General features: G+C 48.7%; 1 protein-coding gene across 1 annotated transcript; it reads right to left on the bottom strand.

Annotated features, from left to right (window-relative positions):
* Positions 1-311: 311 nt before the first annotated feature.
* Positions 312-10,417, bottom strand: CALM3 (calmodulin 3). Its single transcript, XM_061596253.1, has 6 exons — positions 10,243-10,417; positions 5,004-5,034; positions 4,151-4,294; positions 3,053-3,159; positions 2,690-2,825; positions 312-1,779 (listed from the first exon to the last, which is right to left on the bottom strand). The coding sequence occupies exons 1-6, from the start codon at positions 10,243-10,245 to the stop codon at positions 1,751-1,753; spliced, it is 450 nt and encodes a 149-aa protein (XP_061452237.1). The 5' UTR covers positions 10,246-10,417; the 3' UTR covers positions 312-1,750.
* Between the last annotated feature and the right edge of the window lie 3,582 nt (positions 10,418-13,999).

Here is a 13,999-nt window from a genome sequence, read left to right as displayed (position 1 = left end):
AACAACACAAAGGCGTTGGGAGAGATTTGCCCCTTCTGTCCACAGCAGCGATGTCAAATAATCCATTCAAACCTAAGAAGACACACATTTAAACCGGAAGGTGCCCGTGGGGGTGGTAACAGCTTGGCAGAGAACCTTCAGAGGAAAGCTGGTACCAATTTATTTTCAAAGTTTCCCAAAGGGAATTTGCAGCATGCCCTCATGGGGGGAAAATATACTCACATCTAAGCTGTTCCAGCAACTGTGAAACAAACAACTGAATTAGGAAGCCCACTTAAAGGGACAGGGAACATCAAAGCAACAGCCAGCCATTTCAGGTAGTCACTGCATTTTATTGGAAAACATTGATATAATTTTATTTTCACAGCTTGAACTGAACACACCACCACCTGCTTTCAAAGACATTCTTGCTCCAACCTTCCCCACGCCCCCTTCCTAAGTTCTCAGGTGAGATCCTCCACCTCCACTCACAGAGGAGTGCAGAAGACACAAAATAAAGAGGGGGCGTGGTCAAATCCGCCATGGACTGCGCAAAGCACTCTTCTTTCACCCGGTTTCAGGGAAATTCTGCAGCTTGTTTTGATTTCCCCTCCAAAACTTGTTTTTCTTGGATTAAAAAATAAAAGTGAAAAAAGTAAGAGAAGCAAATTTGTGGCTCATGCTGTTTGCCACAAGGAAGGGGGGGCAGGCGAAGTAAGGAAGCAACATTGAAGAGCACAGACACTGAAGCCAAGGTGCGGCACAAACGTTAAACTGAGAGCCACTACAAAAAAAAAGCATTGCATGAGGCAGACAGGGAGAAGAGGGCGTCCTGGTGCAGTTGGCATTTGCTCAGCAGTGGCTTCACTGTTTTACTGCGGTTCTGTTCCAATGCCTCCCTCCTCCTCACAGCCCCTCAAGCTGCCAATCAAAAGCACCTGCCATCAACACAGACAGGGCACTCCCCAAAGGGGCCCATAGCATCAGGTATTTACATAGCAGCTCCAGTGTCTGGACAGAACGCTTAGGAAACTGTAAGGACATTTACAATTTATACAAACTTAAGAGCGGAGACAAGTTGAAATTATGGGCAGTTGGGATTGTTTTGTGTTTTAAAGAGCCAATCAGACAGTGTCGGATGCTCCCCCTCCTCTTTTGCCAGCCTCTTCCCCACATCATGCTGACGGAGCTCTCTGGAACCCACCTTCAGTCACAGACACCCTGATGGTGGGATAGCACCCCCTCCCACCCTCCAAAGAAAACTAAGGAAAAAACCCAGTTTCTTCCTTGGACCCCCGGTGTTCCTTGGGGCAAGACCTTCGGTGGCAACCACCATGTCAATGCGCACGACCACAGTGCCAGACACATGCAACACGATTAAGAAGGTTTTGCGCTCTCTCTACCCCATCGTATGGATTCTTGAAAGAAAGAGAAAGAATCTGCGCCCTGGGAGACAGGCCAGCTCTGACTGCAGAACAGAATACCCGATGGAAACAAAAGACATCCACAAGGTCGGAGGTTCTCAGGGATTTTCAGGGATGCACCAGGAAGAGGTGGAAGGAAGGAAAGGGACAAGGAGGAAGAGCAAGAAGAGGAGGGAGAGATGAGTGCAATCATGCAGCTTGGGAAGGTTTTTTTAAATTGCTTGGTCAGATTTATTCCACAGCCGATTGTTTTGCTTAGAGAACCAGGTTACTTAAGTAGAGAGAGTGTGTGTTGAAGAAAAGTATCAAGGGAGAATGGGCATTGCCAGCCACCCATTCTGCGGGCTTCACTTTGCAGTCATCATCTGCACAAACTCTGCAAGAAACACAGGCCAAGGAAGCACAGTAAGTATGAGGATCTCAATCAAAAGCCCACCCTTTCACACTGGACATAGGCAACTTGAAGCCAGCTAGTGGAACCCCCAAACTAGACATTCACCCAGACAATGGCCATATACAGTTACTTTAGTTTCACCTGCTTTAACTCTTATACTCTTCAGTTTTCAAGAGACAGGAGCAAAGTCATGTTAACACTATGAATAGTTTCATTTAAAAGGTCTACTCAACTCTCAGAATACCTCCATCGGGAGAGAACGAGCAGAGGGGAGTGAAAGGTACTTCCCCATCACCACATTTTCATTGTACGTATATTCAGATGCACTCTCCCATACTGAGCAACGTGTCAAGAATACTGTAGATGGCCAACAGGCTCTCGCACACACTCCTGAACAAGGCCATCAACATTACAAATCTAGACCAATTTTTTTAAAGCCACCTGAATTAAGAGCTACTTCAAGCACCAAAGAAAGGTGCCCAGAACAACACCATCAAGATGCTGTTTAAGGGGAGGGATAAGAAAGGCCCGGCTCTACAGATCAAACAAGGCCTGTCAAAACTTCAAAGCCAACAAATAACTTGTGCGTACACGTGGGTCTCACTGACTGATTCACAAATATTACATTTGGGGTTATTTCCATGGGTCCAAGCTGAAGCGCACACATATGTAATCCAAGGCATCTCCCCCTAAAAAGCATATGCAAAAATGGTGAAGGCACTTCCATGCCCCCCAAATAGCCGAAGCTTGTGATGTTGCCCTAGAAAAACAGTAGAGAGACTCATATGGTTCTTTACGGACCGTCCACCTAAGCAGAACCTCAATTCTTTGGGGCAACTTTCAGGTTGCCAAAATGGCAATCATCAAGATTCTAATCCCACCCTTTACTCACCTTCATAGTTGACCTGCCCATCACCATCAATATCTGCCTCCCTTATCATTTCATCCACCTCTTCATCAGTGAGCTTCTCCCCTAGGTTTGTCATCACATGGCGTAACTCAGCTGCACTAATGTAGCCATTTCCATCCTGGAAATAAAGGAATTAGTTTGGCCAGAGGGACACAACAAGTCAGCACCGTCAGCTTGTATCCTGATAGAAGGCGTGTTCCTTATTCACTCTGTACGCGCCAAGGTCAGGAAGGAGACATAGCAGCTCTCCTTGTCACTATCACTGACAGAGTGCAGGTTACATTTCAGTGTTCCCTCCTTCTCCCTCCCCTCAAGAAGGCCAGTATTCCCTCTCCACTTTCTTACCTTATCAAACACTCTGAAAGCTTCTCGGATCTCCTCCTCGCTGTCTGTGTCCTTCATCTTTCTTGCCATCATGGTCAAGAACTCTGGGAAGTCAATTGTGCCATTCCCTGAAAACAGCAAGCAGCATTGATAAGATAAAGCCAGCAGAAGCTGCAGACTAGAACCATCTAGAATAGTCACCGGGCAAAGCCAGCCTTGGAAGACTGAGGCCCCATTTGAAGGGAATTCAGGCTTAACTGGCTGATGAAGAGTACATTATTTTAGCAAGAGGCAGTCTTGGTTGATGTAGATGGTTGGGCTGGACTCATTATACCACAGAACCGGTTTCTAGCTCTCTGGTCCCACCAGGGAACACAACCCAATATTGAAACTAGTGCCTGCTAGGGGTCTGTCTGCGAAGCAATCACCAAGAACACCTCAAGCTATTACCAATGCTAATCAATTAATTGTAGTTTATTCTTATTCTAAGCATCTTGCATAACACAATTGGATGGCAATATGTATGTTTAAGAAAGTGAGTGGCATTTTTAAGACACACACCCCTCACCCCACCATATTGGTGCATCTTATTATGGTCTCTTGAATACAAGCTGCCTGGATAAAATAAAGACTGGAAATGCTCAGAAATCCAAGAGAACCCCTGTGCATTCACACCTTTGGTACCCAGGCAGGAAACAGGGTGCTGTGTCCTGTTGGAAGGGCATCCTGGGGACCTTCACACATCTTGAATCATGCCCTATGATTGTTAGATAGTACTCCATCATATCCAGTTAGCACCAGTGCATTAAATGGCACATTGCTATAATAGACCAACCTACACTAGTCTGTCATCATCAAATAAGCCAGTATCTCTCACTTCTACCTCTTAAATCGCCTCTCAGCTCCAGAGCATTCTGGGGGAGGGGGTCTAAGTACAGGAATGACAGGTGGGCTAGACATGAGCAGTCCTTCTCATCCACTGAGAACATAACTTGCCCTCCAATCTTAAATCTAGCTGAATTCTCACATCAAGTAATGGTAGATTCCATGTATTCTGGATCATTTATTCTGCCTATGGAACTTGGCTACCCAGGGCCTATTAGTTGTGTGGCCACTTACCATCAGCATCCACCTCATTGATCATGTCTTGCAGTTCTGCCTCAGTGGGATTCTGACCCAGAGAGCGCATCACAGTCCCAAGTTCTTTAGTGGTGATGGTGCCATCCCCGTCCTTGTCAAAGAGGGAGAAGGCCTCCTTGAATTCTGGGGGAAAGCAGGGCTGTTAAAAGCTACAAAGTGATTGTGTACCTGCCACCAATGATAACCCTGGTGCTCTATGACAGCCATCCAGCCAATCCCATTCCAAATATTGGGAGAGAGGGGAACCAAGCGAATCTTTCGACGTATTTGAAATCCCAAGTGCCACCATCAGCATTCAAACCTGGTTCACATTTTCCCAACCTGGAGGTTAGCTTCACCTGGTCTTTTGTGGCCTTCACCCGACACCATCACCCAAATCCAGCAGCTGGACAAATTAACCGACAGACAACTACTATAGTCAGTAAATAAAAATTAACTGATTTTATCTGGGTGCTGTTGCTTTTCATACAGAATTTTAAATTGTAATCCTATGTACAATTGTTTTAACTGTTCTTACATAAATCACTATTTCATGTATATTTGTATTATATTGTAAATCACTTTGGGGTGCCTCCTGGGAAGCAATCTGTAAATAAAATGACCAATGCAAGACTACCAGGAAAACTGCCCTCATTCTCTGTGGAGAAGTTAACAAGTTTCCCCCCACTGGGTGTATTCTTGATGTATTTGGCACTAGTGAGCCTAGCTGTAGAGCCAAGAACTTCAACTTCCAGTAGAAAATGGGATTCTACTGCTTGTCTCCACTCAATAACCAGATCAATTCAGTGCCATCTAAGTTAGTATTTACTACCACTGTAAGATGAAAACCCACCTGCAATCTGCTCTTCAGTAAGCTGGTCAGCCTGGAGAGGGGGGGAGAGAGAGAGTGCCAATTACATGCTGAGTCATACCCTGGTGGGGAGGCAGCAGAGGCCATGCCATTTTCCATATCATCTTTAAGCCCCTAGCCCAGGTTCACGTACCTCGTGACCCACCATGGTGAATGCAGTCCACCTGCCACATGAAACATTCAAGGGGTCTCCCGTTTCTGCTGCCAGCCTGCTGTATGTAGCTGTATTTGCCTAAGTCAAATGTGAAGCCCCCACCCCCATCCACAGCCTGCCTTGCTACTGATGCGAGACTATAGCAGCATTCCAAACCAGAGGAGCTAGAATGGGCTTCTAGGACACTGCTCCTTATACCTGGGTCATGACCCTCCCTCCTGCCCTTCATTCAGTTGTCTCCTCCCTCCTGTTACGTTTAATGCCATCCTTCACTCATGCACATTAATGGAAAAGAACTGCAGCTGGATGGTACCACCTGCATAATTTGGACAAGTCACTTGGAGACCCCTGAATATTTTGGACTCTACTGGTCAATCTGTTCCATTCAATTCCTTGACATCCAATCTATGGTCGCTTTGCTGAAAGATGACCCAACCCTTCTCGTCCTATTGCAAGGAAAGACCCTGGTAAAAAACCATCCTCTTGTCTCTTTACGTCAGCTTTCAGATATTGTCAGGTAGCAGCATAAAAAAAATAAGAGCAAGTCAGGAGTTTTTTTAATGTGTCCAAGTCTTCATCAAGTAAATTGTATTCTTAATGAATGCATTGACATTTAGTAAGATACCATAAAATAAAAGCTGAACATAATACTCAAGCCTACCATCCCCAACCTTTGCTCAGAGCAAGATGTGTCCAGCCCCTTTTTGCCTCTTCCTGTGTCCACAAGGGGTACCAGAAGGGCGCTGAAGCCAAGCCCTGTCCAGGAGTGATGGCAGCACCTGCCCACCTGTGAGCCTCTCACAAGTCAGGCTATGAATTCCTAAGCCAGTGCACCACAAGCAGACAGCAGATGCACTGCCAGAGGTGCTGACACTGCCAGCTGATTCACGCAGGAAGGACTGAAAAAAGCCATGGATCATTAGCCAGTCTGCCAACAATTTACAGAATTCACTGCCATAAGATGGCCACTTAAAGCCAGAAGGACCAAAAGTGGAATTGGATCTCCAAGTGATAATCTCTTCCCATTTCCTATTTGCAAGGCTTTTGGAAATGAAACCCTATGTGACATTTGCCTTTCACAAGTGTTGGGATTTGTACCATTTTTGGGTTGTGGTTACATAATCTATTTCTGCTATTTCACTCTACTACCAGTCTCACAGGACTGCTGTGAGAATGAGAACTGCCTTGGAAGGAAGGCAGGATAAAAATGTAAAGATCCTGGCCTAAGGAGAGGTGTGGATGTTTATCAACAGTATCCAGGTGCTAAGTAAGGCTGATTCCAGACGGAGAGGGAAAGGCACATTCCCACCTTTGCATTCCCACCACATCATGGAACTTCAGGGAACGCCATCCAAGTGGTACATTCTGGACAACAGCATCTCTGCCGCATTCTCCCTTGTCTGGCCTGCTGAAGCTGGCCATCCCATTCAATCATGCTTCTGCATTGGCTGAGAAGCAGCCTGCAGCTCACGCCCCATTACAGTGCACTTGTTAAGAAAAGAGCTGTAACATCCTATTTCAATGTTTTTGACAGTAAAAGTTGGAAAACACGAGGATCGCTTGGACTTCAGCCTCCACTGCAGTCGCAGGCAGTCCAACACTGCAGCACAAGCAAGAGCTGGAGCAGAAGATCCAAGGCAAACCTGAGACCGCTGGAAATTTACTCCTTGCAAAACACAGATACCACCAAGGACTGCCAAGGGTGCCACATTCAGAACAGCCCAGGAAAGGCCCCCAATCAAAGTTCATATGTAGCTATATTAACTCCTCCCACTCCCCATATTCTGGAAAAAAATCAATTTTGGCTTAAAGCAAAAGGTCTTTCTTCAGAGAAACTAATGCTATATTAGGGTAACAGGGACTCAGCTAAACAGACTGCAGCGGACTTACGAGCCCTGTGCTGTCAGAAGAGGAAACAAGGATGATAAAGCAATTGCAACACAGCGAGAGAGTGAGAACCCAGGGAAGGTTTTATTACACTGCACCACCAAGGGTCACATCAACAAAGAAAGGGGGGGGATCAGACCCTCAGCCAAGTGGTCCAATCCTCCCTTGGAGTTCAGGCATAGAGTTGTCGACAACAGGGTAGGGGGCCAGAACAACCACTGGCTTTCATCTTGGCCAAAGCTCTCTTCAGGGCAAGAGCTTGAACTCCGCCATCCCCGACTACACTTGTCAGATTGCATAAGCTACGCAGGGTCTGCTGGATGGAAGGGACAGAAAGCCAAAGGACAAAGAGAACTACATTGCTCTTGGGAATCAGCCTTCAGAGGTGGCCTAGCATTTATACTCATCCCCCTGCAATAAGGCAGAAGACCAAAGACCATTGTAAGATCAAGAAAGGACAGCCCTGGCATTTGTTTCCCAAACTCAAACCATGTTGCTCCTCTTTCAGCACTGCTTAACACAGCATACATCTCGGATTTGTTAGAGTACCATGAAAATAATCATTTAATGGCTCGGATTATCACCACAAGCAATTAGAGGGACATGCAGATCCAAAAGGGATGACAATGGGCTGAGGGAGGCTCCAACAAAGGTCTAAAGGAGTTAGTGCATCATCCATGCGCCGGAAGCTGCAGTAAGAAGAGGAAGATAAAAGCTGGAAGGACCTACGACTCCTTAGCAGGAGGGTGGATCTTGCTTTTCCATTTTGTCACTCTTCCCATCCACAGACAAGTGACACTGTGAAGGGTTAGACATCAAACCTAGTGATCAGGCTACAGGTTGTGCCCCCAAAATGGCGTAAAATGGGAGCACCCAGATACTTCTTCCAAAGTCAATCTCCCTTGCCCATTTCAAACCTTCTGGCTGCTCTCCAGAACTTCAATACCCATAGGAAGCTGGCTTATACCAAGTCAGATCACTGACCCATCTAGCTCAGTATTGTCTACACAGATTGGCAACAGCTCTCTGGGGTTTGACAAGGGTTATCTCCCAGCCCTACCAGGAGATGCCAGGGACTGAGCCTGGGAGATTCTGCATGCAAAGCATATGGTTTACCCGAGCTACAGCTCCTCTCCGAGTGCCCTCTGAGGTCCCAAGAATTCCCTCTCCTCAAAGTAGTTTTCACACTGATATTTCTTGCTGACTTGTTCGTCATACTGTAATTTCTCTAACTACCCCACTGCATTTCATGTTTTCACTGTTGGATGGCTTCTGCACTTCCACCATTTCCTCCCAGGCCAGTCAGAGGTGAGACAGTGAGCAGACCAGTTACTTCCATATTTCTGTTGAAGGCAGACATCTGCAATTTCCTTGTTCAGGGAGATCAAGGTGGCTTCTGAGGCCCAATGAATAACACCAGAGGTGCAGCACTACTGAAGCTAAGGTGGTGTGGAATCGATCAGCAATCTGGACAGTGGATCAGCAGGAACCACAGAGAAGAGCAGGACATGCGTATAATAAAGATGTTATTTATTAAAAGAGATGGCTCGAAACTATGTCAGGACCCACACCCATGATCTCTGGTATCCCCTGAGGAAGCTTTCCCACTCCTCCAGATTGTGGCCACTGAATTCCCACCAGCACCTCAGCTGCATCATTTCCAGCCCCAACCTAACTGAAGCCCTGCATAGCTTACGGAGAGGCAATTCAAAAGGCCACTAAAATAATAAAAACCCACACTCTCAGTGTCTACCACCACCTTTGCTATTTGGCCTTCCACTCCCAGAAAAGGCAGCTAGATCTTTTAAGTTCACTTCCTCCAGTACTACTCTGGTAACTCCTCTCACACCAGATACTCTGCAGGGCACCCTTCTTCCTATACTCACCTTCCCCAAAGGCCCATTGTCTCAACGCCCAGTCACATCACCCTCAAGTCACTCAAGTCCCTTTCCCACAGGCCTCAAGTTCCCCCTCCCTAAAAACCCCCACTGCATCACTCTGCAGCCAACACCTTTTTGCAATGTCTCCATCTCCAGAACCAATACTCCCACCCGGCGTATCCTTTGGAGACAGGCCTCAACACCCTCAAGGGACTCATATCCCAAAGGCCTTGCGATGCTCAGCAGACATATATACTTTGCTTCCATCCTCCCCCAGCCCACCCCCCAGTGCCCTGACCCATAACACTCAGCAAGTTGGGCCTTCTGTCCAGTGCCACCCCCTCCCCAACTCAGCAGCTACTGTGCTCCCACCGGCACACACCCCAGGGCACCTCCCGCTCCGCCAGCCAAGCGCTGCCAATCCCCATCCACCCGGCCTTTCTGCCTCCTTCCACCTGCTCCCTCACCCCAGTTGCCAGGCTACAAGCACCCCAGCTGCATCCCAGGGCCTTCCGCACCACTTCCTTTAGACCGGCGCCGAGGCTTTTGCCCTTCTTCCCATCAGACTCACCCCCTTGGCCCAGGGCCCCCCTCACCTCCCCATTTGCTCTCCAACAGCAGCCCCCCAAACACACACCGATTAAAAAAAATGGAATCAGCTGTCCTCCTTGCCTTGCCTCTGCCTGCCCCGGTCGCCAGGCCCCCCAACCCTCACTGCGCCCCCTTCACGCCGTGGGTGGCTTCCTAAACTCCCAAACAGCCCCCCGCCCCCTCTCCTGCAGCCCTGCCTCAGCTGGCACTCCCCTCGAGGACTCCCCGCCCCCCTTCCTCCTCCCCCAGTTCCGCTCACCCCCCCCGAGAGAGCACCCCCCGACACCCTCTTTCCATTCCCGTTACCCCGCGAGGCTCCCCCTTTGCCACCCGGAACTGCCACAAACGCACCGCTGCCACCCCACCCGCCATACACCCTGCAGAGCGCGGGGCCCCCATTTCACGTGCCCCAAATGCTCCCCCCGCTCCCTTTATTTCACTCTCTCCACCCCCAACCATTCCACTTACGCCATTCTTGCTCCCTCCTTCCTTCCTTCCTCCCCTCTCTTACCCCTCATTAACCCCCCTCGTTACCCCGTTACCTGCCTGACCCCCTCGGGCCCCTTTATTCTCTCAATTCCCCTGGAATGCCCCCCTCAGCCCACGGCTGCCCACCCCCGCCTGACCCTTGCCTCGCTCCCATTCTCCGCCCATTAGCTAGCTGCCTTCTCCCGCTTTCCCAGGGCCGAGCCCCCCACTTCCCCCTCACCATGGCTGGGTCCCGGTCGGCGACAGCAGCAGCAGCTGGAGCGTCAAGAGGCTTCGAGCAAGAGCGGCGGCGGCGATATCGGGAGAGGAGATGGGAGCAGCACTAGCCGGAACCCACTGCGGGCCGCCTCACATACACACACGGGGCGCGCGGGATCCCTCCGCCAACGGCCGTCAACGGCCTCGCCCCAGCTTGGCGCTGTCCGCATCTTCGCCGAGGAAAGGACTCCGCCCCCTGGCCCCGTCCGTGTCAAAGCAGCTCTCTCCCGACGCGCTGGCCCCGCCCACCTTTCCTCCTCTTTGCGGGGAGGGGGAGGGAAAGGGTGGACTATTTTCCTTGTCGCCTCGCGCCTCTTTCTCCGCCGGCCCCTCCCTCGAACCGCTCTTCAGCGGAAGGACACAGCATTGTGACGCCGAACTTGTGACACGCGTCCCCATTGGCTCGGGAGGGAGGCACACAATGAGACTCTCGCGGCCATTGGTCGCCCCTCACCTGCAATGCGTCAAAATTGGAGCGGGCCAAGTTGAAGAGGGAAAGAGGGGGAAGAAGGAAGGAACCAAATCGGGAAGAGCGGGTGGAGCAGCAGGGTAGGCAGAGAAGCACCGGGCTCGTTGTTTCGTGATTTTTAGGAAGGAAGGAAGGAAGGTAATCCCTCACACTCTTTTGAATAGTACAAACCAACTCTGCCCCCTCCACACACAAATAGATCAATCTGAGCAGGGAGGCAGGAGTCACAATAACCACTAGGTGGCAATAGCCCCGCCCCTTTCATACAGCCACGCGCTCATCACAATTGAATTAGCCACACCCCTGCCTCTGGCCACGCCCTCTCGAATGTTTCCCCGCCCCTTTCCTAAACTCTTTACCTGCAGATTTTTCTGGTTGAATACGTTTCCTTTGTTGACGTGTGTGCGTTGTTGCGTGAAACAGCATACATTACTTTGGAGTTAAGTTGAGCAAGAGACTTCTTCAGAGCATTACTTCTGTATTTTGCCTCTGAACTGAGAGGTTGTCTTCTGTGTCATGTCTTTGAACTGAGAACTTCTCTCCTGGGGGGGGAGCAACTCTACATGTAATCTTAAAGCCTTAAGCCATAGTGTCTTGTAGTAAAGACTCTTAACCTGATCTAATGCCTCTGTGATGTTTCTTGCTCAACTTAACTCCAATGTTAATGCTGTTTCACGCAACAATGCACACACGTCAACATCCTTTTGTCACATTAGGAGAGATTAACAGCTGCACTTTTCCACAGGCAAGGGGGTGCAGTGATGACTGGGAACTCTGCTTGTTGAACTTCTGCCTCTCATGCGAAGTTAAAGCTGCAGCTGCACTTCCTGGCTTCCTCTCCTGCCTATTCATCTGGCCAAATTAGGAATAAAAGTAGGAATACTGGCATTTGCCTTAGGCTGAGTCAGACCATTGGTTGATCTAGCTCGGTGGTTCCCAAACTTTTTTTCCCATGGGCCACTTGAAAATTGCTGAGGGTCTGCATGGCCCACTTAACTATTTTTCCACATATTATAGCAATTGCGAGGTGCTGTGGTATCTGCATATGACTTTTTGTTTTTATTGCTTCTTTTATTTCTTATATTTCATTTTATTACAAATTGAATTCCATAGAATTCTACAGAATTCAAATTCTAAATGTTCTTCACAGACATGACAGGGACCATCTGAATGAAGCTCACGGACCACTGTTTGGGAACTCCTGATCTAGCTCAATATTGCCTGCACAGACTAGCAGCGATTCTCCAGAGTTTCACACAAGGGTCTCTCCCAGCTGTACCTGGGAAGGTTGGAAAGCATAAAGACTAGATCTTATTCATGACCTTTCCAACGAGAGGTACCATATTTCAGCACTTGAGGACTCTGTGGTCAGCAAATGTTCACCAGGAATAGTGGGGAATCACAACAGAAAAGAACTCTAGAATGTCTTCCTATGAAATCACTGAATTTGATCCTCCTTTCATTATTAATTTTTTTAAAGTGAATTTTTGCTTAGAGGGGGGAAAGCATCTGATACATAAAAAGTGTACAACAATGCCAGTGTTTGGCTCTTGCTTCTGAAGAGGTTATTTGCAAAGCAGACACATCTCCATTAAGAGTTTTAGAGCAGAAATGTACTACTCCTAGAGGGAAGAGTGCCTCTGAGAACAGACAGAGGACCTTTTCCCCACCCACCACTGAGGTAGGAAACTAAGAAGCCAGACTGTTGGTCACTGACTGGCAGCACCTTTTCAAGGTTTCAGACAGGAGTCCTTTCCAGTTATACCTGGAGATGCCATGGCTGGATCTTGTGCATGCTAAGAGTGTATTCTACCACTGAGCTTTGTTCCTAGGTGAAGTTTAACCTCCCAGTAAGCAAACAGCTGCCTTTTCAGGGGGTTAGGCTTTAGTTAAAAGTATTTTGACAGCTAGTGTGGTGTAGTGGTTAGAGTGATGGACTGGGATCATGAAGCTCACTGGGTGACCTTGGGCCAGTCACTGTCTCTCAGCCTAATCTACCTCACAGGGTTGTTGTGAGGATAAAATCAGGAGGGGGAGGCCCGTGTCTGTATGTCATGCTGAGCTCCTTGGTGAAAGGTGGGATATAAATGTAATAAATAAAATAATTTATTGTTGTTGCCTTCATCAGGTCACCTTTATCCCCATTTTACAGACAGGGCACAAGAGAGAGGGGCTTGTCCACACCAGCACAATACATCCATGGTAGAGGTGGGTGGGATATGAACTGGGATCCAAGCCATACACTTCAGATATATTACGAGGGCTTGCGGGAAAACATGACCTGGCTACAGGGGTCGAAAGAGCCCTGTGGGATCAGGCTGAGGGCCCATCCAGTCCAGCATCCTGTTCTCACATTAGCCAACCAGATGCCTCTGGGATGTCTGCAAGCAGAACCAGAGTGCATTCTCCCCACTTGCGATTTCCAGCATTTGGCCTCCAACTGTGAAGGCAGAGCATAGCCTTATCCTCCGTGGATTTGTCTAATCTTTTGAAGCCATCCAAATGAATGGCCACCATGTGGGAGCGAATCCCATAGTTCAACTGTGCACTGTGCAAAGAAGTCCTTTCTTTTGCCTGTCCTGAATCTTCCAATGTTCACCTTCACTGGATGGCTCCAAGTTCTGGAATTATGGGAGGGGAGGACCTGTCCACTTTCGCCCCTCCATGCACAATTGTATACACCTCTGTCTAGGCACACACCCCTTCAGTTGCCTTTTCTCTAAACCAGCCTTTCCTGACTTTTTGGGTACTCAGATGTGCTGGACCACAGTCCCCATCGTCCCTGACCATTGCCTATGCTGGCTGGGGCTGATGGCAGTTGTAGTCCAGCAACATCTGGGGTGTGGACCCAAAGGTTGGAAAAGGCTGCTCTTAATTAAAAAGCCCTAAATGATGTAACCTTTCCTCATAGGGGAGTTGTTCTATCCCCTTGATCATTTTTTCTGAACCTAGAAACCCAGCTCTAGAATATTCTTTTTGAGATGGGCCACCTCGCCTTGCATCCCTGCCCCCCCCCCATAAATGCTAAATGCTTGTCCAGAAAGCTCCTGGCCGTTTGGGTGCCTCCGTTCCTTCTCGCTCTCTTCCCTCCATGCACACCCACACCTGGCCTGGCGCCTGGCAGTATCCTGATCCCCCAGCACGGAGGTTATTAACGATTTAGCAAATGGCTCTGGGCCACAGATCCTATAACAGAGACCTCCTCTCCCGTTGAGTTGTCTGCCTTTCATGGGCTGTGATGGACTATCAG

Source organism: Rhineura floridana, chromosome 15 (assembly GCF_030035675.1).
Source record: "Rhineura floridana isolate rRhiFlo1 chromosome 15, rRhiFlo1.hap2, whole genome shotgun sequence".
NCBI lineage: Eukaryota > Metazoa > Chordata > Lepidosauria > Squamata > Rhineuridae > Rhineura > Rhineura floridana.
This window is presented reverse-complemented; position numbering and strand designations above follow the sequence as displayed.

Excerpts from the sequence above, each read along its gene's own strand:
- CALM3 (XM_061596253.1), bottom strand. Across the intron at positions 4,295-5,003 it reads TACTGAAGAGCAGATTGCAG|AATTCAAGGAGGCCTTCTCC; the intron begins GTGGGTTTTCAT and ends GCTTTCCCCCAG. Across the intron at positions 1,780-2,689 it reads TGGGCAGGTCAACTATGAAG|AGTTTGTGCAGATGATGACT; the intron begins GTGAGTAAAGGG and ends TGTTTCTTGCAG.